The 25,917-nt window shown below is 39.0% G+C and overlaps 1 protein-coding gene across 1 annotated transcript; it reads left to right on the top strand.

The window, feature by feature from the left end:
- LOC139734864 (post-GPI attachment to proteins factor 6-like) lies at positions 1–25,917 on the top strand. The gene is made up of 12 exons (XM_071645645.1): positions 1–175; positions 3,337–3,508; positions 11,667–11,871; positions 15,167–15,300; positions 16,870–17,165; positions 17,769–18,247; positions 19,561–19,757; positions 20,533–20,690; positions 22,531–22,706; positions 23,866–24,034; positions 24,534–24,634; positions 25,621–25,917. The coding sequence occupies exons 1-12, from the start codon at positions 94–96 to the stop codon at positions 25,915–25,917; spliced, it is 2,466 nt and encodes an 821-aa protein (XP_071501746.1). The 5' UTR covers positions 1–93.

Here is a 25,917-nt window from a genome sequence, read left to right as displayed (position 1 = left end):
TATATTCGGAATTTTGGGGATTTATAAATCTCAATAACAAAGTGCATTCAGCTCTTGCTCTGGGAGAATAACCGTTGATGGTCGAAGAAAAAGATGATGGCGCCGGTGCTTTATAATTTTATGCGATTATTGTTTGTTTTAGCGATTGTCAGTGGGACTCGAGTGCACTGCACCGGTAAGTATGATATAACGACATCCCTTCCGTGCAGGCGCGGCGCGGCTTGCTGCGCTGCGACTGCATCTCGTCCAGCCAGCTGCTGGCATGGTCGCTTGCATTTGCATTGTTGGGAGACAGTCCCGTATATTAATTACCGTGTGGTGGTTGTAAGGTGTATTTTTGAGGCCCTTGTCTTGGCCTTGTTTGAGCTTTATTGGTGTGTCTTTGATCTAAATGCGACTTTTCAGAAAGTGAATGCCGACTATGCTTTCTCTTTTCTCTATCTTCACTCTTTTGAAACATTATTGAGTAATTGCCTGTGTAGCATTGTTCTGCATTTGATTTGATAACCCTAAACTAAGCACTGAAGTAGGTAGAACCTCTAACGTTATTTAAAGCCCAACCAAGCCAAGGCAGCTGGCCGCGGCCGGGGGCACATTGTGCTATGCCCCCTACCATATATTTTCATTTGCCACCTCTACGCCCCTTACCCAATTTCAAGCAAATTTGATGACTTTTCCTAAAATTTTATTGTGAACATTTTTGATATGTAATTTAGCTATGTTGATAGACTATTCAGGGTTCGAAATTGGCGATGGTCCGCTGGCCATTGGCCACCTAAAATCATGTCGGACTAGCTAAAAATCATAAAATTCTGAAGTAACTAGAGTAACTGCGTCAGTAAGCGGCCGTGCAGCCGTTCGCGGCAGGTACAACATACACGGTAATATACAGCTAAACACAGCATTGCACTGTTACATGCACACTACACATATACTAACACACTAGCAATCAACAAAAACCAACCGATAAAATGGGCACGATCTCTGACGAAAGTGAAATTTTCTCACCTAAATGACAACATATCGCATCCAAAATGAAATTTTCGGTACTTCTTAACAGAACAGTTAAGAAACAATGGTCCAAAAAACTGGATTTTTTGTCGTTTTCTCGATGTTCATGGATTTTGAAAACATATCCTCACGTAAAATAGAATTTTCGCGAGCCGATGTGGGCCGCCATTTTTTTCAGAAAGTGGATGTTACCATCGAAAAAAAATGAGAAAAACACGAGAAAGACATCAACAACACCGCCAGAAGTGCGATCTTGTTTGCGGCCAATGCATGTGCGCACGCTATTTTCACGTGCTTTCGCAATGGGAATTGGCGCTTACGCAATGTTCGCGAGACATGTGAAGGCGTTCAGCTAAATATCGCGGAGCACGCGCGTATTGCATAGGGATTGTACATCGTGCCGCAAGCAGAAATACTACGTCGCATATCGCCCTTATCGGCGAAAATTGTGCCGGGTTTTGCCCTGGTAAATCATGAAAACTGCGTTGGTCAATGGTAAATTTCTTTCATGAAAACAATTGCGTTAATGAATAATCTTGTCTATGATATATGAAATGGTTGAAAATAATTTGCCTGATTTGTTTACAAGTTGGAAAAACTCGTAACAATGCTTAAACTGCCGCAAACTGGATATTTTACTCTAGTCCGTCTGGCTAGCCAAAATATTGCTTCAGTGTCAAAATTGATTCTAAGTAGTCCGCCTGGCTAGTTAAAAAAAAAAGTTAAGTGCGACCCATGATATTATTGCTGGTTGCCATGGCAACCGTCAACTGACAACGATGTCTGTGAAATTTTGTATACATGTATGGTTGGACCAGGCTACAGTAACTATTCATTGACCGCCTAATGTTTATTTGCTTGATAAGAATATTTACCACTGAAAATTACGTAAAAACTTTACCCATTTGATTTAGAAAATCGAGCACTATCAAATGCCGTTGATCCCTTTTCGATTTGAAGTTTCAGTGCAAAAATATCGCTGTCAAACTTGCATGGCCTCGTTTCAGCTCCCCGCGGTGCCGCTCCTTATTTAGATCGACCGCTGTTTTTGCATTGACAATGCACACAAACGAGTTGGAGTTGTATTGAACACCGCGCCGTGTTGTACGAAGCTTTTTAGAAACTTCCATAGACATTACATTACGATTTGGTTAAAATATTCACTCGAAATTTTGTCCTTGATTCAAACCATTAATGAACAGTGAATTTTCGCGTTTTCCCACACATTCTCATTGACAGTCAAAGCCAATCCATTTTTATGTGCTCTGCGCGCAGTGAAGTGCGTACTAAGCGTTCTGTGCGTCAATACTACGCGGTCGGTTTCAATAAGGGCGGTCGATATGTACGAGTAGGGTTACCATAAATACGTGTACTTTTTCTGTTCCAATTTCAGTTAGGCTTTCTAACAATATGATGGATGAAATAGGGATTATTTTGGCTGTATTATTTGCTGAAAGACCAAAATGTAAAGTAATTTTGGTTGTGAATGACACGGATATGGTCTTCTTATTAATTTTTATATGACATGGGCATCAAACAATTTAGTCTAGATCTACCCAGGTAATAGAAATAATTGAAAATGCAGCATTTTTCAAAGACTACCCTGTTATTTTGTGTCATTTTCACACAAGTTTTGCCTGTGGTATCATTTGTTTATCATTTATATATCAATCTGCAAGCTTAAAATTCCAATATTATTGAAATATGAAATGTGATAACAAGAGGGCCTATGAACCTAGATCCCAAACAATACATCATCTAGATCTCATATATTTCTTTACATTTTAATGAGTAGCAACCCCATGTGTTGACCTTTAGACATTTCAACTATAACAAATATTGAAGATTGACTTTCTTTACCATAGTGGCAAATATGAAATGATTGGTATAAAATCAGAACATATTCTGGGGATAAAGAGATTCTAATTTAAGAAAAATTACTTTAGCATATTTCCCATGTATTTCTTTATATTTTGGTAAATAATGCCATCAGTGGGTGACCTCGAGAAATTTCAGATCTTTGGTCATTTAGAGTATGACTATGAGTTGTTCTACCCATGTGCCAAATATGATGGTGATACATCATTAAAGAAATTACATATAGCGGGCACAATGTGACAATGTGCCCCCCCCCCCCCCCCTTTGGGCCTGGAAGGGGTCAAATTAGCTTAGGCTTTATAGGGTTAATATTGGTCACCATTTGCACAATCAAAAGTGCATTGCACTGCAGCATTATCAATAATACAGTTGTATCAACTCTTTTAGAATCACTGCATTGACCGCTGCACTGGACTGTGCTAATGTGTATGAATCCACTGTTTCCAGGGCAATTCGGGGGAGAGCAGCAGTACGGTCAAAAGTTGGTGAGGGAGTATGAGGACTACGGCAATGTGGCTCTTTTTCGCTTCCGCCTGCCGGAGCAGGTGACGTACGCAAGATGGTACGTCAGAAAGTTCATCAACCACCCGGAGGACTGTGAAGATCTTACAATGATGGTGTAAGAAATTACCCCTTCTCTTTTTACATTCTCTACGATATAGTGTCGGCATACTTGTGAAATAGGCCCACCACTGCGTGTCCGTACTAATACTATGGTGGCTTGCCTGTTTAAAATACTCGTGAATTCAGTCCCACTGTGTGGCATTTAATGGTACATAAGCACAGCAGTGGGGCTTTCTTCCACAGAAAGTGTTTTTTTTTTCTTTGTTCTTTCTTTTCTTTCTCCCTATTATTCTCGTAAAGACTTGCGGATGTCCCTCGACTAATTTAACCATAGATATACTGTAACCCTAAACTAACCCTAAACCTAACCCTAACCCTGAACCTAAACTAACCCTGCTTGCTAACGCACGGATGCACACGCACTGCAGTGGGGCCTATTTCATGATTTTGCCATAGTGTCTCTCACTCTCCTTGGAGAAACTACATGTCTTGACACATTTTGGTAATAATTAGCAATTTGCGCACTGTCAATGTGCACTGGGTATATTGAAGGAAAATGAAAGGCAAATAATATTTATGGATTGAGTGAAGTCAGCAATATTAGGAGAACAAATCAGTCAAGTTTGAGGGAAAAAGGACAATCTGTTTAAAAGTTAAGAGTTGTTCATACAGTTTTGGTGCCTCCATTGTTGGATGAAAAGACTACAACATTTCGTGAGGTCATGCATGGACAACAATTTAAAGAAATTATACAGAGAATTCAACACATTTTCATTTTTCTAGCATAATGAAAAGCACTTGATTTATGTTTCAAAAATAAAGGAAATGAAATTACATAATAGCAAGCATATGTCTGTATCAAGCCAAGGGAGAGAATGCATACTTTCATAAAAATCAAGCATTTTTGGAATTTTTGGTTGTTGTATTTTCTTTAAATATCATCTATGTATGATGTCACAAACTGTTGTAGTCTTTTCATCCAGTGATGGCAGCACCGAGATTATAAAATTTATAACTTCTGAACTGGTTGTCCAATTTTCTTCAAACTTTACTGATGTGTTCTATTGATATAGCTGCATTTACTCCATCCATATATGTCTTTATAAATAGTCCCTGCGTTAACTAGACCCCGACTGACCGTCTACACTGCTATCTTAACTGCCCCCGAGCTGTTGGGGGTTGGGGCAAGCTCTGCCACTTGAAATCAGACATTGCACATGAGCACATTTGATGACCACAGCTGACACTATCAATTATACCCCAAGGTATTGTGTCACTCTCTCCTCCAAATCTTGCCCCCCCCCCCCCCCCCCCCCCACAATCTGACTTGCTTTGTGGGGATGGGTCGTGGGTGGGGACAAGTCCCAGTGAGGGTTCACATTATGGTGGTTTTTTTTTGAGGAGAAAGTCCCACAGTGCAGGACTTTCCCCGCATTGTGGGGACTAGTGTGAACAAGGGGATAGTTTTATCCCCTTCAAGGGCCTATGCATAGTCACACAAATTATTTTCATGCCTACAATGTGATGAATAATATTATACATTTTTGGGAGTTCTACATTATACATGAGAAATGGGCAAAATACACTAGTCACCTAATAAACCCACAAAAATGTAGAAACAATCACAATGCCCACTAATGTAGGAGAATACCAACCACTGAGATGTAGAAAATTACCCACAAATGTAGAATTGGACAGTGCCCAGAAATGTACAAACACCCCCAATGTAGTTCAATATTTTGCAGGTTATGCCATCCACAAATGTACAAATTCTTGCAAAATGGTTATTGGCTTTTGTTTATGTCTTATACCTGTGTAATGCATGCATGCACATGTTCGTGTGTGTGTGTGGGGGGGGGGGGGGGGTTGGGGGTTGGAGGTATGTCTGTAATGTGTAGAGAAAATAGAATTTCTCACTTGTTGCTGACATATTGTTAGGGGTAATATTATTCACCTTGCTTTCTATGTAGAAGAGGTAAGTCAATGTGTACTTTCATTATGGGCAAAAAGTGAAAGTATGTCAATTCTTTATACATGTAATTGTCCATAATTTATCATGAAGAGTAGTCATCTCCTTGTACAGTGATGACAGCACCAGAACTTATACAATTTCATTAATTTTTAATTGATTGTCTGATTAAATCTATCCTCAAACTCTCACTGATGCATTCTACTAATATTGCTGCTGTCACTCAATCCACATTTCTAGTTTGGCTTTGGTTTCCTTTAAGATAATCATGGTTCTTGTCAAATTGCACCGGAAGCCATTCATTATCACCAGAGGGGAAAAGAATTTAAGCTGGAGTCTAGTCAGGATTAAGTAGCATCAAGTGATTACATTTTCAAATGATAGCTCTCTCATCATGTCATGTGATGATGGCATGAAAATTGAGTCAGTATTCTGATGTGCATCAAAGAGACAAAACTCAGACAGTTCAGCATGGTTTACTGTCTCATTGACTAGGATCTTGCTATTTTGGCTTTTTTTTTCTTCAAATAGATATGTTAGATACTTCCAGCTAAAATATTGTGCACAGTATGTCTTTGTGTACATGAGAAAACTCTAAAACCATGCAATGTATGACCATGGACTGATATGCCTGAGCTACTGGTACTCTAATTTTCTCCCATTTTTTTAGCGAAATACAGTAACTGTACAAGTGGACACTTACATGCATATCAGAAACAAGCATGCGACCAGAAACTATCATGAAAATAAAAGCATGCAAATGTTCTTGCTTGTTGATGTATCAATGCACCACAGTGTAATGTCTTGATTTCGTAGAATTAAAGACATATGAAATTCATCCTACTTGGCAGAGCATGAAAAATTACTCTAGCTGCAAAAATACCCACTTTTACAGTATGGTGAATTTTCATCTCTTTTGTGTGAAAATGAATCTTCATGCAAATTGCTCAATGATTTCACAGTTGATTCTTGTTTAAACAAAGTGTTTAAACTCCTTCATAAAGTTTTTTGTTTGCACACATAAAAAAAAGAAGAAAAGATTGTTATACATTCAGCAATAAAAGTGGAAAAGGAAATCACAGTATCTGGCAATGGAGTGATTTTGCAGCGCACACACACACACACACACACTCACAGAGAGAGAGAGAGAGAGAGGGAGGGAAAACAAGGAAATGGACAGACTGTGAAAAATTGGATCCAATGTGTGTATATACAAATTTGAGGTGGAAAAAGCAAATTGCATCTCGGCGTACTTTGCACTTTTTCATTCCATCATGTGTGTCCTAGTGCCCTTTTACAGTTCATTAGATTAGTGTTTAAAGAGTACACGGGGGACCTGTACATATTCCATCTGTAGTTGGAGTCTGTGTGATTAAAAAAATGAATGAATCGATAATAATCAGGTATGTTAGTTTTGATAGGATGTTTTTATAATCTCTTTTTATGATATACACAGCAAATATGTTCTATCTACACACTTTATTGTACTTGCTATATATACCATATACCCAGATTTTGTTTCATTTTTTTTTTCTTTTTAATCACACAAACCCCAACTATGGACAGAATGTGTGTGGGTCCCACATGTATTCTATAAATCTAATGATCTTTAGCAAACCTCGATTGCTAAGATCATTCTACACGACCTACGACAAGCAATTCACCGTAATCATTGAAAAGCAGTTAAGGTGTACAGAGTATATCAGATTTGTACATTGTACAAGCATGCATGAAGTGGTAAACAAAATACACATCATGGTTTGCAGACTGCGCACTCATTGACATTTTGTGACCCTGCTTTGCACCTAATGCAAATATGTTACAACCTGTTTGTAGCGACTGAGGAAGACAAGGCGCCGTGTTCGGTGAATCACAACCCACTACAAAGCAGTCATACCACGTTTAGTCATCGTAGAGCGTTGTCAGTGTTGCCATGGACATAGACAGTTAGATTTCTAGCTCCATGGTGTAACAAGGATTATACAACTGTATGTGATCTTCATAGAAAGGATTGTCTACTGCCAATGTTTACTTTGTTGGTTTTTGTTGTTATTGTTCAGTAGTGAACTTCAATTTGAGTGGACTGAGTGGACTATAACCTTCCCTTTTAATAGTAGATTAAAGTACCAGGTACTGTATGGACTGTTATTTTTGAGTACAGATATTTTCGCAAATGAGGAGGACTAGGTCATAGACATCCGCCATTGCAAGATGTTGTTTTCGTGAATTGAAACAGTGGCCATCTAAAGCACACTATTACTTTGCGTATGGTGAAATTTTCGCATGTTGTTAAATTTGCTGTCCAACTGTGATTTACAAAATTCATAAAAATTAAATCCTCGCAAAATATAACAGCTGATCCACTATATATATTCTCCCAGATTCCACAAAAGAGATCATCACATACAACTGTACAGCGATTACTGTATCAGTTGTGGAGCTGAGTTCATTTGAGATGGAATAGGGAAAATAGCTTTTATTCCAAATATAATTCAATGAAATTACTTGAAAAGTGAGCAAAGAAAATGGGACAGTGATATAGTCAGGTCAAAGAGGATAATACAAGGGTTTTCATCCAGTAAGTTTACATCCATATACCTATGCATTTTGTACTATGTAAAGAAAACATGACCCTGTGATTTAATGCATACAGATCCTGTTTGATGCGAAATTCTGGGAATCGCAGCTGCTCAACATGATCATGTTGACCACAAGTATGGTAACCTTCATCAATGAGACACAGCATTGCAATAATATACTGTTACAGACATTCCTGGTTGTAGAATCATGTTTATTAGGAAATGAGTGGCTATCCAGGAAATTAGTGACCTATCATTGTGCACAGTGCTGAGATGCTCTCAGGTAGTCTTGCATCAAGACATTCTATTTTTCCCCCAAGTGCAAAATATGCTAAATTGCTGCATACACAGACATGCTCAAGCTCTACACACTTTTTTGTATAATGAGCTTGGGGAAATAAATCTTCTACCTTTGGTATCAAAGTGCAAAGATGTAGTGTGGATCCCAGCATTGATTAGAAACCTTGAATTTCACTGTGTCATATGAAATAATTGTTGCTGTAAACAGATACTGTATACGCTATAATTTTCGCGTACATAAATTTTCGCGAATTGCCGATGTCACACATTTTCGCGAGTGGTTAAATTCGCGATTGGGGGACCAGAGAAAATATGAAGTGGCAAAGAAAGTGTGAATTTTCAACTTACTAGCATATAAGAATGATACTAGTTATACACTGCATGAAAAAGACTTGCCAAACTCTGCGAACTAGTAAGTTAGAATTCAACATTTTTGAAGTGGTTAAGTCCATCGCGCTAAATTTCTGACGATTGGTCCCCTTGCGATAATGGATTGGCTCTCTACAGTATTCGTAAGTAGACATGGACGTGCGTAAACAAGCTTAGCCAGTATGGTCTGTTCGGTAAGCCATGACATGGTATTCTAGTACTGAAATGTTCGTATCATCAAGGCAAGGGATTCATTTTGGAAGGTAATATTTTCGCGTGTTGTTAATTTCGCGAATAGCTCCCGACTCGCGAAATTCACGAAAATAAAACCCCCGCGAAATATATAGGGTATACAGTATTGTCAGATACACATCTCACGAAGCTGACAATAATTCAACAGACTGTGTTGCTTCTGATTGTTTGACAACATACAATATGTTCAGTATATTATGTGATAGTGTTCAGTGCCAGCCTAACCAGCAGTATACACATACTGTAAATTCATGCACGCATCTTGTTTTTAGCATGGAAACAGAGGGGGCTGCAAGGAAATTTGCAGTATAATGCCACCATAATGTAGTGGCGCTCAGCACTGTTTACAGGTGGAAAGATACAAAAATAGAATTCATGCTGCACTTTGTACATCATAATACAAATGAGTGCTCAGCTAAGTCATGGTAGGGACAGTACATGTGCTCAGTGACTGTATAGACACTTGTGTGTAACTCATATCATTGATTTGTACATTGTACCCCCATAATAACATGCATAATTAAAGCTTCAATATTAGCTTGCCACTGTATTTCAGGGAAGCTTTTACCCATCAAATTGGATCGATACATGCAGATTTTTGCCTTTTTATCCCTTCCAAGGTTTGAAATAAAAATCTCACCCTTCCATGTAAAAATTCACCCTGCACTTTAATACAGAATAGGTAACAATGAAACCTCATGTGATATTCATGTAAACTCATCTGTAGAACTGGTTACAGGACCATAAAGGTTGATGTCATGACAATATGAAATCATACTACTTTTTTAGAAGAAAATGTAATTGTCCATTGTATCCATTCATCTATCTTTGTTTTTATTTAAGCGTTTAAGCGTTAAGCTTAAAAAGCGTCCAGCTATTGAGCTATTGATCTTTATATCTGGACTTAATTGTATGTGGTAATTTGTTGACCCTTGAAAATAAAAATGGATTCTACTTAAACCAATTGATCACACATTACAGATGGCAGAGTGTGATCCCATGCTCTAATTAGCACTCAGAAGGGCAGATGTATGGGGTCCAAAGGAGACTTGGTCAATTCACAGTGGTGATGAAAACATAGTGTTGTGCTGGTACATACTTTCTTATTTGTCATTCAGATTATGTGGACATTAAACTCATTTGTTAATGTGTGTGCGTGTGCCTGTGTATGTGTGTCATATACTTCTCTAGAATGGCAGATAGGGGCTTTAAGCCCTTGTTGTTGTTGTAAATACACTTGTCCATCTGTGATGGCAGGTTTAAAGTGGGTTACCGATTCCCTCACTGTGACTCAATTGTGGTGGGACACACGCGAGCCACAAGTTTGCATGTTTTGCCAGCTGGCAGCGGTTGATGCAAGCCCAAAGACCCCAGAATTCTTGATACGTACTTCCCCTAGGGGCATATCGCATGTCCTGCTAACGTTATGTCAAGTTTAAGAAGAAATCATTAGCTTATCACAGCTATGAGTAGGATTCCTTTTTGTTTTGTTTTCCTGCTCTTTTATACAAATGTACAATTTTCTTATCAGCTGGGGCAGTGAAACATTTACTGCATATTAAATTTCTTTTGTGAGATTTTTTCAAAATGTTGTTGTGCATGATATGTATTTTGTGTTGCCATAATGTATTGTTTATCTTTGAGAAAATAAAATTGAAAAATAAAATGCTGAAAATAAAGGGGACTGCTAGGCTGTTAAAAGGAAGACTTTTACTTATTATGTTTTTGCTTTAAACACACTGTGGTGAAGAAAAAAAAGGAAGTAATTACTCCTGTCATATGGACATCTTTGAATATAATTCTCTGTGTGACTTTCATCTGTTTGAATGCAATAGACATGCATTTTACACGTTCAATACTTTTCCTTCTAAACTATCTGGTCCACTGTATCAATAATTAGTGAAGCATGATACAAACTGTATGTATCAGTAGACTAACTATCATCATGCCTGCATGTAATATGCAGTGGTTGTGACTGGGTGCATGCAGGGGCCAGCAATATATTGCTGTATATTACAATTGTACATTGATTTCATCTAGTGATGATTTGTTACAGAGCATGAACCCAGCTAAAAATTGCACAGATGTTGTCCCTGGTGAATTCAGCATTTTTTTTTTCTTTCTGAAAACTATTAGTGACAAATGAGTACATGTACATGTAACTGTTAAATAGCAAAAACACAGTCCTTGCCCAGCAGTGCCCTGCAGTCATACAGACACAAAGAAAAGTACATGGAATTACATTTTGGGGGAAAACTTTGTGTGATGGTACATACACCATACAGGTACATGTAGAAATAAGAAATATTGGTAGTACATGTACTCTCCTTGTCATGATGTGTGTTGTCAGATCGAGATGTCAATAGGGCTTTATTATTCCATTATGGTATGCGTAGATTGCCATCCTTAGAATATGACTACATGTCACATCTTGTACAGTCCTTTTTTAACTTCAAGAAATATGATCCAGGCTAACACTGGAAAGGAGTTGTTGTCCTTCATGCATCTGCGATGTTAATAATCAAGGGACATTGTGAATACTACTCTTACTGCATAGTGCTTTCTGTAGGATGCCTAATGAGTACATAAATTGTCATCTAAATCAATGAGCACTGTCATTGCTGAAAAGAGCTAATGATTAATGATGACATGGTTTCTAATTGTTTGCACCAAGTTCAACAATTTGTAGATCAATTGCAAATTCATTTGAAATATCTTGCTATTTTGTCACTTTTTTTTTCCAGAGCTGTGGAGGCAGGGAGCTTACCAGTCATAAATCCTTACAACTTCACCTTCCCTGAGGACACAATACTTCCCACAGATGGGGCGAAAGTCTTCCCCATTCCCCCCAAGAAGAGTTCCTTGATTCTGGAGGGAAAGTGGATCCAGCCGGGTGACTGGTTTATTGCCGTTTACAGACTGAAACAGAACAACAAGATACAGCAAAAGGTGCGTAAACACCCAAATTGCACAGCCATCATGTGCATCTAAGCTATTCATCATATTTAAAATTGTGGTTATGAAAGGGTTAATTAATTTGATGCAAGCCAACATTGGCACTTACATGTATGAGCAAAGCATCACGAAAGTTGTGAAAAAATTATGCTGTATCAGTGCAGCTGGACATGATTGATTGATAACGTTCAGTGAATCACAAAATTTAAATCAAAACGGCACGGCATGATACTGTACACAAGGTCAAAGGCCAAATTACGCAATGTGTAGTTATTAATAAAGCTTTGTGTCCAACTTGGGTTGCATGATCACCACATCAATTCATCGCGTGTCGCACAATTTTGGGTGTCACGGAATGGTATTTTGAAAACTGAGCACCGTAAGGAAGTCCATGATTACACTTTATTTTCCTCATCACTTGACATAGTTTTTTCAGCATGTTTAATAATCTATGCTTATCAGTTCCTTCTATTTTCTACTCTGAATAAAGTGTGCAGGCAGGTGCGCATATTGCTTATTAAAGTATAATCAGGATGGGTGCACAACTCAGATGAGCTGTTTTGCACACGTCTTCACTGCACCAAAACAAGTTATATATCCCTTCACACAATACTTTATCTCTATATGTGACATTAGCCACATATTAAAATAACTAATATTATGACAGCATTTGACAATTCATATCAATACAGTGGCAGGAGATTTATATACTATAGGGTCAAAACACCAAACTGTGTTATCCAGGAGCAAAAAATTCACCCACCCATTCTGCTACCTCCCAGGGTGGTCCACGAGGGGTTTTAGCATGTCGCTGCAACATGCTAAAATTCTTGTGCAACATCCTAAAAAGCCAGCAACATGCTATGCAACATCCTCAAGAATTTGCAACAAGCTCAAAGTAAAAGTATTCAAAAATGTGCAAAACATGTGCGTAACATAAGAAACATCAAACTACCAGGTACATGTACTTAAGATATTTGTGTGCAAAACATGAGAGAGAACATTGAATGTAAGCAGCATAATATTGCGTACTACGTACTCATCGTGTGCGCTCCGCGCATATTCAATTTCTGCAATATTCTCAGATTCTGAGCTTGCAACATGGTAAAATTTCAAGTTGTGGACCACCCTGCCTCCACATACCAGGAGTTCTGAATCTTACAACTTTTTGGTTTAAAGTCTCAAAATATACATAAGATTGCCTTTCCAGTGACACAGTCTATGTATGTGGCTGATGCCTTTTTAATTAGCACTTTCAAGTAGAAACATGTAGAATGCTGTGAAATTTGTTCAGTGCAGGCTTATTGTATGGACGTAGACCTTTAATGAAAGAGGAAGAAAACCACCAGAATTTGTAGTGTGTGCCAGGTGTTTCCAAACAATTCCCCTCCATCATCCTTCCTATAAAGGAGACAGTTTTTGAAAGAAAACTATCATGTAGTCTTGTGCATGCAGAGAAATAAAGCTTTGTTCAAATATCAATATCATAGTAACAGCTTTAGCCAAAAATTGAAGCCTCTAATCAGTATAGGTGCTAGAAGACAGCACAAGAAAATATGATAATAATAATAATAATTGCAAGGCTGCCATTGAAACTACTTTTGATGGCATTATGTGATGCTGTCAGTCAATCTACTCAGTAATGAAGTTCTAATACCGGCTCAGCCAATGTAGTGAAGTGCTTTAAATGTGGGTAGGATGTTAAAAATTTACACGGGATGCCGTAGGTACTGACGCACACCAAGAGTCCAAGGTGAGGTTCTGTGTGGTAATTCCTCCCCTTTCTGCCCCCAAGCAGTCATACCCAGTCTGAAGGAATTTGCAGGAGGTAGATACACTTCACAGAATAGTAGGATTGTTTACTGAGTTACTGTGTATGGAAATCAATATCTATTTATTCATTCAGTTTATTTTATTTTATTTTCGCACAGAACCTGTTTCAGCCAATGGCTGTTCTTCAGCTGGTCCGTGCCCGATAAAATCACTTATACATCATCTTACATTGCACAATAACAAACATATCAAAGAAACAAAAACAAGAATACAATATGTTCATTAAAAAAATGAAAAAATACACACAAATACAAGAATATCTGTGGGACATTTTCTCCAAGAACCTTTAATAATAGTGAGTTACACAGTTTACCTGTTTCTACTAATAACTAAAGAACAAATCAAGACTTTGAGAGCAGAGTGCATTATGTATGGGATAACTTATACTGAGAGAAGGTAACTTGCAGACCTGGTAACTGTATTACTGGTAAATGCAGTCTTCATGTTAACGAGAGGGTCATGGTAATGAAACCTGATTTTTCACTGATATCCTCTATGGTTACCAGCTTTGATGGTTGGGGAAGTTAACTCTCTGAGTGCCAGAATCTCATATACCACTGATGTTAAAGGACAAGTTCACCTTCACAAACATTTGGGTTGAGTGAATGCAGCAATATTAGTAAAACATATCAGTGACAGTTTGAGGAAAGTCGGACAATCCGTTTCAAAGTTATGAATTTTTGAAGTTTCTGCTCACTCAAGGCTGGATGAGAAAACTACTATAGCTTGTGATGTCGCATGTGTACAACGATATAAAGAAAGAATAAAGACAATTCAACATATTTTCACTTTTCTCGCATAACAAAAGAACACTTGACTTCTCTCTTTCAGAAGGCAGGGGGAATAATATTACCCTTAACATGTCAGTAACAAGTCGAAGAAATGTGAACTTTATTTAAAAAAGTGAAGTTTTGTGAAATTCTCTTTTTATTTTCTTTATATTGTTGTACGCATATGACATCATACACTTTAGTAGTCTTCTCATCCAGCAGTGACTGCGCAGATACTTAAAAATTCATAACTTTTGAACGGATTGTCCGATTTTCCCCAAACTTTCACTTATGTGTTCTACTAATATTGTTGCATTCACTCAATCCACATGTATATTAAGGTGGACTTGTCCTTTAAATTCTATTTTGTCAGCAATATTACTTTCAACACAAGTAGGAATCACTTCAATTTGTGACTAAATGCTCTCCACTATTCCACTTGGAACTATTCATCAACCAAAATGCAATTTGCACTGAGCGCACATCTATGACTTGTACATTGAATTGAGTTTAAATCTGTAAATAACCACAGATTCTATGTAACTCTTTATAAGAATGCTGAAACATTGCAACATTGCTTGTTAATTTGGGTTGGTATGTACATGACTACATTTTCATCCTGTTAAAGCTAAGCAAGTGACTTTATAAGAGAAATAAAAAATAACTTTTCCTCAATTTCTCTACAGGGCCTGTCTACCACATGCCACTACTCAACCAAGGTGGGGCTGGTCTACACCAGGTTGTCCTTTGTCCAGACGTTGGGCAGTGGCGGGAAGAATGCTTTTTCTATGGGAGTCAACTCGGACACTGCAATATTCAAGTAATTAACCAACCACAAATTACTGTTTACGCCACATATTTTACAAGGTTGTTATTTTCACAAATTTTGTGAGTCAGATGCTATTCGCGAATGTAAAAACATACAAAATTATTAACTCTGATCTGGACATGATAGTGACATGCATGCATACATTTCTCTGTTCAGTACTGTACTTCATGATCGCAGATTTAACCACTCACGAAATTGTCCCATTTCGCTAAATATTAGATTCGCTAAATACATGGCGTATACTGTAGTTAAAATTAAGTCCAGAAAGACTAACCAAGGAAAGCAAAGAGGTGGCATTTATACATGGACAGGTGGTGTGTTGGCTTTGATGCCATAGACCACTTTTGAAACACAATTCAGCAACATGGGGGTACGCATGACAACCATAATGTCCGCCATGCTGACAACACAATCATAGTGCATGCAATGTATGTTACAGTAGAGTTAAAGTACATGTAATCTCATGAATCAATAGCTTTTAGAGCTTTCAGGGGATCAATGTGCACCGTTTATAGGATATGGAACCTTGTTTGCTGTAAGCAAACTTATATGAATGAAATGAAAATCATGTGATATACATTTTGTATGTAAAGGTAGCCATCAGTAGAGATTTCTGTTTTGTCTCAGTGTAAACCTGAGAATGATTTCAAAAGCAAATCCATTATTGTTAATTTTGTTATTATTATAATCATAAATCATTATTTTTATCAAAATTTGATGAAAATAATAATAAAGATGATGACAATATATGACTTTTATCATCATTACTAGTATGATTTATTATTATTATGAACACTGCTGCTACTCCCACTGATACTACTACTACTATCCCCACTGCTATAACTACTATTCTCATTGCTTTATTACCTCTACCAAGGGGGGGAGGTTATGTTTTCGTTACCGTGGGTTTGTTCATATGTTTGTTTGTTCGTTCGTTCGTTTGTCTGTGCGCAAAATAACTCAAAAAGTAGATAACGGATTGGGATGAAACTTGCAGGAAAGGTTGAGAATGACACAAGTAACAAACGATTAACCTTTGGTAGTGATCCGAGAATTTGGGGGGAATTTATGAAGGATTTTTGATATTTTGGCAGGTACGGTCACTGAACTTGGGAGTTCAGGCTGCGCGAATTTGAGGTTTGCATGCGCGCACCAAAGTGTGTGCTCTAGTTTCTGCTAGCGTGAGGCACGCTGTGCAGCTGAGGCTCTATGACGTAACAAAGGCTTCTATATTGGGAAATCGGGAGACTTTCAGCACACTATTATAAACACTTTCAGCATGCTATAGTATAAGTACGTATGGGTGGAAATCACTGATATCTCTATGGAAGAACAAGATCAGTGGTGGAAATGAGCTGAATGCTTGATGGAGGTCTGCGCTCTCAGAGTGCTTCTCTAGTTATTACTTTTTTCGTTTTCATTTTCATTTCAACCATTGATTTATCTATTTTTCGTGAATGTATGACTGCATGGGTACAACATCATGATACCACTTGTCATCATTGCCTTTTCTTTGTTGCTATGCATAATATTTTATCAATCTTGCATGTCATGTGCCAGGTTCCTCGCTGAGCCCAGCACATCATCGTTGTCGTTCAAGCTGGACGAGTGCCAGGCCTGGTCACACAACAAGTCACTGCAGAACCACTGCCCGCTGCAGATGTACGTCGAGGACACCAAGCTGCCCTCTGACCAGTCGGAAACGAGGGTCTGTCTGCGCAAAGATCAAGAGTTTGACGGCTGCTCCATCGACATCACACCTGTCATCAGGGATACGTGGTACTATGTGACCCTGAGGAAACTTGGCAACGATTCCTCTCTTAATGTCGAAGGGAACCTCACCATTGATTTTACAGGTGAGCCATCACATTAGTTTTGCTGTACTGCACTGCTAGGAATCTATGTTGCCTGTGGAATTTAAACTATTCTATTATTTCAATACAGTGAAATTACATAGCATAAACAACATCTAAATAGCGTTGCTACATTTCTTCTCAGAAAGTACACTTAATGTGATGAAATGCACTAAGTATTAGTATTAGTATGGAGGATGACACCTCACAGAAAGCTTTTATTGAGGATGCCCTGAATCACAGAATACACAGTCATATATCTTCATTTTCATAGCAATAAAATATGAATTGGATTTGTGTTGATATTTCTTTTTAAATGATATATTTATATTTAAGGCAATAAAGGAAAGAATCATGAGTTTTATTTAAATGAGTGTCCATTCCCATAGGAGAATTCATTCATTGCTTGCTTTCATATGCCATCTTCGGCCATGTCACGAGTACTGTATGTAAAGCTTTCACACTCTCATTCATCATTTTCGGAATCTTAAGATTGAGCTAGCGAGCTAGCAAGGAAAAATTGAAGACGTGTCTTTATATTTCTCTCTCTATTGTCTCCATTCATTCTCTCCTTCGTTCCTCCTTACCAACTCTACCGTATTCCAGTGTGCCATGAGTCGATGTATTGCTCTGAGCCAGCTCCATCCAGAGGTGACGAAACGTGCTTCCCTTCTCCAAATTCGTCGGTCAGCAGTCTGACCGCCTTCACCTCCACCCTCCTCCCCGAACCGGGAGAATTCAGCGACGCCATTAACCCCGAGGTGGAGAGCGCCGTCACAGTCACCGGGGAATTCACGGAGGAAACAGTCATAGACATCGGGGACTCCACGCCCACGCCCATCCCTCTTTCCTCGGCGAGCGCAGCGGCAGACGACGTCGACCTCTGCCCGGAGATCGATCATCTGTCGGTAGACTATTACGGAGGCTCCGTGTCGAAGGCCTTCTTCAGCTCCAAGACCAACATCTCGGACATGGTATACACCGTGAAGAACGGGGTTCCTTTCATCGCCTCTTTCGACCTTGCTGTGGATGATATCGGGGGGACGCTGGTGCTCCGGTCCAGCATATTTGACGAAGCACCTCCAGTAAGTTGCAAAAGCCAGACAAAAGCAACAAACAAACAACAAAAAAGTGAAACCATTGTCACTAGTTCAGAATGTTTCCCAGGTTTCTCTATTGTACACTCTGCATTGGTGTTTGTTTAATTATCTTTTTCTTTTTTTTAAGGAGAAAAAGCTGATAGTTTCAGAAACTTCAAAAAATAAATGGCTCAGTATAGTAAAATATAATTCATATGTATTTCATATATACATGTATGAAATGTTTGTGCAGGCCTCTGCCTAGCTTAAAGACGCACATAGCGGATATTGCTTTACTGTTTGCAAAGAGTTTTTGCTCTCAGAGCAAAACCAGACAAAGTGGTTCATCCTGCTCGTGCAATTAAAGGGAAACTATAGTTCTCATGTGCCTGCATAACTGTTAAATTTTGCTCTAGAATTCACTCATATGCATAGAAATGTGTGAAATAATGCCATGATTATATGATTTCAGTTGGGTAATGAGGAAAATGTGAAATATGAACTAAAACATTTTTCGCTAGAAGTACTACATTCTGAGAACATACCCAATCAAGGTTGCTTTGTAATTTGTTATAATCAATTATCGGTACTTGACAAGTCGAGCCACAGCAGTATCCACCGATCTTCCATGGTAAAGTGAAACGCATGCGGCTTGTTAGAAAATGTGATTGCTTGTGCATGATCTAGCATCATATAATGTTCTACCTACCAAACATTGAATAGCAAGGGCATGTCATATGAGTTAAAGTCATATGCATCTGATCTAAATTATTTTGCACATTTGATCTCAAAATGCTCCAAAACAGCTCATTATCCTGGCAAATTGCGTCAGCCGGACAAGTTTCTTGGTAATTCCTTTTGATGTCTTGCAGACAAATTCCAAATAGTAGAAGATGAATTTTGAGCCCTTCTGAGAACTGTGTTTTGATTTTAAAAGAAGGCAAATGATACCATACTCATTAGCTTCACTGTAAGTGTCTAACAGTGGTGTCAACCTGGGATATTGTAGTGAATAAATGAATAAATGGATAGATGGATGAATGAATGGATGGACAGATGGACAGACTGATGGACGAACGAATGAATGAATGAATGAATGAATGAATGAATGGATGGATGAATGAATGGATGGATGGATGGATGAATGAATGAGTGAGTGAGTGAATGGATGGATGGATGGATGAATGAATGAATGAATGAATGAGTTAGTTAATTAATTAGTTAATTAATTAATCAATTAATTAATTAATGAAAGGAAGGATGAATGAATGAAAGGAAGGAAGATGAACTTGTTTATATTCCTATTTCTATCTCTGCAGGACCAAAATGTCACCTCCATCATGTGTCTGAAGAGGAGCACACCCCCGCTCTGGAATGGAAGGTCCCTGGACTGTGACAGGGATCTCATGGTGACCAGCGATGTCAGCACGAACAGAGTCGTCCCCTTCTACTACCCCTTCCCGCCTGCTGGACTCTGGCATGTGGGCTTGTATGCTTCATGCACAGCCTGGAGTAGGTAAGGAAGTGGAGATGGGACATTGGGTTGAGATATAAGGGACAGAGCTTGACTTGAGATAGTGAAAGTTTCACCAGAAAATAAATTATTTTAAAAACATGTTACATCATAGCTGTAAAGAGGAGGTTTTACACTTTGTAAAACCACTTACAAAATGCGTGACAGCTCACTATAAAGAAAACTTACATGTATTGTTTATCATTGGGAGCAGTGATTTAAAAAATGTGTTTTCAGATTTGATGCATATTTGTAGATCAGTTGTATCACAAAACATCTTACCATATAAAAAAAATTGCAGTAAAGCCTAAAATGTAAGGAGATATCACTATTTTTTCTCAATAAGCTATAACCATAGATGTTTTATTCTAAAAGCAATTTTATTATAACTATTGTTCACATTTTGTATATCTATCAATACTTAACATTGACTATGCTGATCAAGATTTTTACATTGGTTGTTTCTATCCTTAACTCACATTTTAGAACTAATTTGAAGCACTAAAGATTTAAGGGTTTTTGTTTCATCTGCATTTGGTAAATGGCTTTAAGCTCAGAGTCAACTCCTATAATGATGATGATGGTGATGATGATGATGATGAGGTATTGATAATAATAATGATAATAATAAGGGTAATAAAAATAATAATAGCAAGAGTAACAACAACAACAAGTTTTATCTAGGGTTACCTCTTCAGTGCTGATACCATTGTAGCGGAGGGCCCTGCCAGTATTATTATCATTATCGTGACCTCTTTTCCTCCACTCCCATATCCAGTTCTTCGGGCTCTCCCGAACCGGTGCCCTGCCCAGCCAACATGAGCCTGGTGGTGGGCGTGTTCATGGAGCCCTGTGTCAATGGATGCGGGGAGAACGGCCAGTGTCAACTCCACACCCAAGATGGCATCCAGATGTATGCCTGCAGCTGTAAGAACGGTAGGTGTATGACCCCCCTGACACTCCGTAGCCGCAGTCACACATGGCAAAATTTCTTGAAGACTAACTTTGAGAACTTTCCATAAAGTTTGCTTGTTTGTTCATACTGGCAGCCAAAGTTCTTAATCCTAAAGGGGCCGGGGGGCAGAATCCGCCCCCCTCAACGTTTCGCGCTATAATTCTGTAACATGAGAAGACCTCATCGCGAGGCTTCTTGACTTTCTTTGTTCAAGTCTCACGCAACTTTTGTGACCAAATGTGCAACGTCCGCGCATATTTTTACGAAGCCACGCCCATTTTTGTAACGGCATGTCACCCCAAAACGGGCACAATTTTGTGATTTTGTGTACATTTCCTATGGAAAACAGTGCTCTGCCATGAAAGTCATAAAAACCGGATTATTTTTACAATTGATTACTTTCATTGATTAATTTTATGCTAATTATGGTAGAAAAGTGGTCAGTGACAATTTACAATAAAAAAACAAAGAAAAAACAAAAGTTGAAAAACGATGAAATACATAAGAAATTCTGAAAACAATTAAATACATAAGAATTGAAGTGACTTTTGGAAGTTTTTGTGATGTACAATTGTTGAATATGCCAAAACAGATTTACAGACCAAAAAGTAGGCTCTCAATGCTTTTAATTAGGCTAAAATATGATCTTAAGCTTAATTTGCATAATTAATTACAGTGTAATTAAAATTAAAAATTGATTGTTTCAAAAAATATTATGGCACAATCTTGTAGATTATGATGTGGGTGTCACGCATGCCAAATTTCGGGGGTGGGGGGGGGGGGTGGCGGAATCTGCCCCCCTCCGGTCTTAGCATAGCCAAAAAAGCCCGGCCTGATTAGGGTTAAAGTTTTCAAAGTCCCTAAAGTTTCACTGGTGCACATCCACAACCAAGAAGAAAGTGCATGCCGTCTTACAGGTATTTTTTGATATGCAAACAATGCACACACGTACATTCCAATGTGCGCATGCTTTGGAGGCACCCCCGAAAACAGGCAGTAGACTGGTCACATGACAACCAAATGTCAGCTGCGAGCGTGTAGAACTGTACAAAGAAGATTTGCGAGGGTTCAGGATATTTCCCTAGTTTGATTGGGAAGTTTATCAAAAAGTGTTCAGGAAGTTTTGCGGTCACACTGGCCAAACTTTGAGAACTTTTGAGAACTTAAAACTTTGCAAAGTGTTGACAGCGTGACAGCAGCTTTGTAAGGCAGCTTGACTGGTTCATCCTGTGATGTTACAAAGTTATGTTCAAACTGCGTGAATTTGGGCCAGAATATCTGGTGATGTACATGTAAAGTAGTAATGTTTGTAGACAAAAGGGCCAAACTTATCACTCTGTATAACCCATTTCAGTAATAACAGGCATAAGGAGCCTTATAGAGCACATAATTTCGAAAAAAAAGAGGAAAATATTCCAAAATAAAATCTGTTAGTACTTGTTGAAAGATAAAGAATGTCTATTTCAGAAAGCAGTAAGTTAGCTTATCATTAGTTTAGTTACATGTGACTATTGTAGATCACTTACTGTCTTGACATGGTCAGTATATTATATGCAGACTCTCATTCTTGCTTGCTATTGTGAGCAAATAATATGAAGGGCTAAAAAGAGCCAAAAGTAGAAGACTGCGTGTGTTTTAAAGTTGTGTAAGATCTGAAATTGTCCTTCACACGTCTACAACTCATTGAGGTGCTAGGAATTATACACTGAGACTTTCGGAAAAGTACCTAGCAGTTCCTATTGTCTGTTACTATGGCAACAGCAAACTGGGCTTCCTGTATGATTGTTGCCACCGTGACGATATTCCTCCAAATCCTCACAGGCTACGTCGGCTGGGGCTGCACTGATGACAGCCAGCTCGCCTTCTCCAACTACCTCCTCAAAGTCCTCCTCCTGACCCTCAGCAACCTCATCTTCCTCGTCGACGCCCTGTTGGCCATCCACCGCCGGCACTTCCCCGAGTCAGTCTCCTTTGTCGCCACCTGTTTCTTCTCCACAGTGAGTTTCAAAGTGATGCTGATTCCTCCCTTGCTTTTGTAGCGATGTATCTTTTTTTTTTTCTATGTTCAGTGTTGCAGCTATGTATGACTATTCTTACTTACTGTATACGCCGAATATTTCGCGAATGTCGCGAGTCGGGTGCTTTTCGCGAAATTAAAAACACGCAAAAATATTGACTCTGATCCCGATGTGGATGTGACGTATGCATGTACATTTCTCCGTTCAGTACAGGACTCCATGATCACGAATTTAATCACTCACGAAATTGTCGGGAATTCCCGATTCACAAAAATTTAGACTCACGAAATATATGGCGTATACAGTGCCTTGTTTTTTAAGTAGCCTGTCCTTTCCAACAGTATGTTTTATGTCAACCCCTCTGCCTTTCTCTATGTTAGCTTTATATGATTTTTTTCTCCCCTGCTGTGAATTTCATGACAATGATGGACTACTATATCTTGTTGCAGCTACTTCTGTCTCCTTTGCAATAGAGCAGGCACCCACCAGCTTGCCAAGGCTTAATAGTGTAGTAGCAAAGTTTGAGGCTGTGGATAATGCATTAAGCTGTTGAGCATCAGCTGATTTTGTTACAACATGCATTTCCCATGGACACCTGCCCAAGTATACTACTGTAAAAGTATATTTGGCAGTGTGGAACTTTTTGTGCATTTTCGCGAGACGTGAAACTAGCATAAAAATAAAAACACACAAATGTTGTGCTCTATGAACATATTACTATAAATTGCATATTGTGATTCAGCAGAATTAAAAGCATGGTGATATTCATTTTACGTGAATGAGCCCAAAAGCTTACAAGAAAATGTCCATTTTCACAGTGGTCTTCAATGAGTTAAATAGCCACGAGTATAGGCAGTCATGTTCCTGTCACTGACCAGGCATGCTAACCTGGAAACATTAAACTGCACATTGCTTGAATATGAGACCATTCTGAAGCAAAGAATTTTCACACAACAATAGATATATAATGTACTCTTAAATGAATCCCACAAGGATTGGAACAATCATCCCTCAGCATTCCCACTGATTCCCACTGATCGGTTACTAGCCATCCCCTTTAAATAGCCACGAGTATAGGCAGTCACGTTCCTTAAAGGCACAGTGCATATTACCATACATGTTCTCTCTCTCTTTGTAGATGTACCATGCGTGTGATACAGACTGTCCCACCGGCAGCTGTCTCTGCATCACCAACTACAACACGCTGCAGTTCTGTGACTTCTTCGCCTCCTTCATGTCCATCCTCCTTATACTCATCGCCATGGCGAGGGTACCGCAGCAACTCAAATCTTTCCTTCATATTGTAGGTAGGTGACTGTTTTGGGACGGGTATTGTTAGTGTGGTTTTTTTTTTCTTTGCATGTGGTCATTGTACGATGACTGCATTTCATGTGTGTTTGCATATCATTTCTACAGTGCTATTAATAAAATATATGTTTTGTAGTTGTTGTTGCTTCTTCATTTGTAGTATACAGGGTAATTTTCTTACCAATGATGTGGACACCTACAAGATGGAATTTCTGTACTAAATGAAAGAGTTAATTGGAAAGAGCATGGTGGTCTTGTGTGTATGAACACATGCACAATACAGAGTTAGAATGTTTGAGACTGTATTCATAAAAGCACTAAAAACTTTTTTTAAGGGATTTGTCAAAAGTTTTGCCTGCTTTTTCTCAATCTCCATCTCTATCAAGGACCAACATCCATGCTTGTGATTGGAATGTACCTTACAGATAATCTTTGCATTTCTAATCTATGTGTCGTCTGTGTATTGACATTGATCTTGTTTTCCTTTTATATTTGTAGGAGTATATGTTTTAGCCTTCTTTGCCCAGTGGGATAGATTCAGTCTATGGTCCATAGCAGTTCCACTTGGTACAGGCATTGGTATTCTCCTTATATCATGGGTGAGTACTTACCCGTTGGGTTGTGATGTCATACATACATGTAAAACCAGAAATGTTCATGGGCGTTTTAATTTTGTGAACTTTGTGAAAGCCAAGAAGCATGCCATTAAAGTGCACGGGAAAGTTCTTCTCTATTCTATAAACATTGAATGGCAGTGGCAATTTGCGAAAAATTTCATGCCATGAAAAAGGCCATCAGCTCCATTTCGTGAAAATTTCATGCCGCAAAATTATCTTGCTATACAGAAAGTAAATATCATTTGTTTACACGTTCAGCCAAACTTCGCAAAATTTTGCTTCTCAATAACTTCTTGAAGTTGAAGTTTGGTCACCGATGCACATGCGCAACAAAGGAGAAAATGCATGCCACCAACCGCTTCAGAGGGACTGCAGACAGGAAGTAAACTATTATGTGACGTACTTCGCGAAGTTACAGCTGCATGCATTCAGACTGCACAAATTAAAGAAGATTTTGGGGGTTGGGAAATTTTCCTAGTTTTAGTAGGAAGTTTCATGAGAAGTTTTCATGAAGTTTAAGGTCAGACTGGCCAGACTTCAAAACTTAAACTTTTAAAGTATTGCCTGTGTGACACCTTGGCTGCATATGTAGAGTGGTGGCAGCCCTGTGTTGGTTAAGTTCACTGACTGTAATGCACTGCCCATGCTAGTGTGTATGTCTCTCATCACCTTGGCGTACAGCGTAGTTCCTGGTGCTGAAATGGATGGCTGAAAATGCTTGGGTGATAATAATGTCAGGAATCCTCTGGGAGAGATAGTGCCGCCGCTTAAAGGGCAGCCAGGTACCAAGCAATCCTGGGATATAAATAACAGCAGGACCATCTGGGAATACTGTGCTCACACATGAACGGCTGCCCCAGATAGATTAGATGACATTGTTATCATTATAATATTCCCTATTTCCTATCCCCCATCTAACTACCCTACCCTACTTCCTCCCTTCCTCCTTCCCCACCCCCCACCCACAGATTCAAAAGGCATACAAGCGGCGCAAGCTCTACCCGTCACCGCGGCGATGGCTGCTCTTCATTGTGCCGGGGACGCTGCTGGCGGTGGCAGGCATCACGTTCAACGCCACGCTGGAGCGGGACGACAATTACCACTGGGTGCACAGCGCCTGGCACGTGTGCATGGGACTGGGCGTTCTCTTCCTCATGCCGCCCCGGGAGAGGAAATGTAAGAACTCCTACCACCCCATGTCGGAGCTGGTTGACATCAATGCCCTCAATTCCGAGCTCATTCCAAACAATGATCCGGGCTACTGA

The sequence above is a fragment of the Diadema antillarum genome, unplaced genomic scaffold, assembly GCF_040938485.1.
Source record: "Diadema antillarum isolate AM-2024a unplaced genomic scaffold, OU_Dant_1.0 seq00000550_RagTag, whole genome shotgun sequence".
Lineage (NCBI taxonomy): Eukaryota > Metazoa > Echinodermata > Echinoidea > Diadematoida > Diadematidae > Diadema > Diadema antillarum.
The sequence above is the reverse complement of the archived record's forward strand: the minus strand, read 5'-3'. Positions and strand labels throughout refer to the sequence as shown.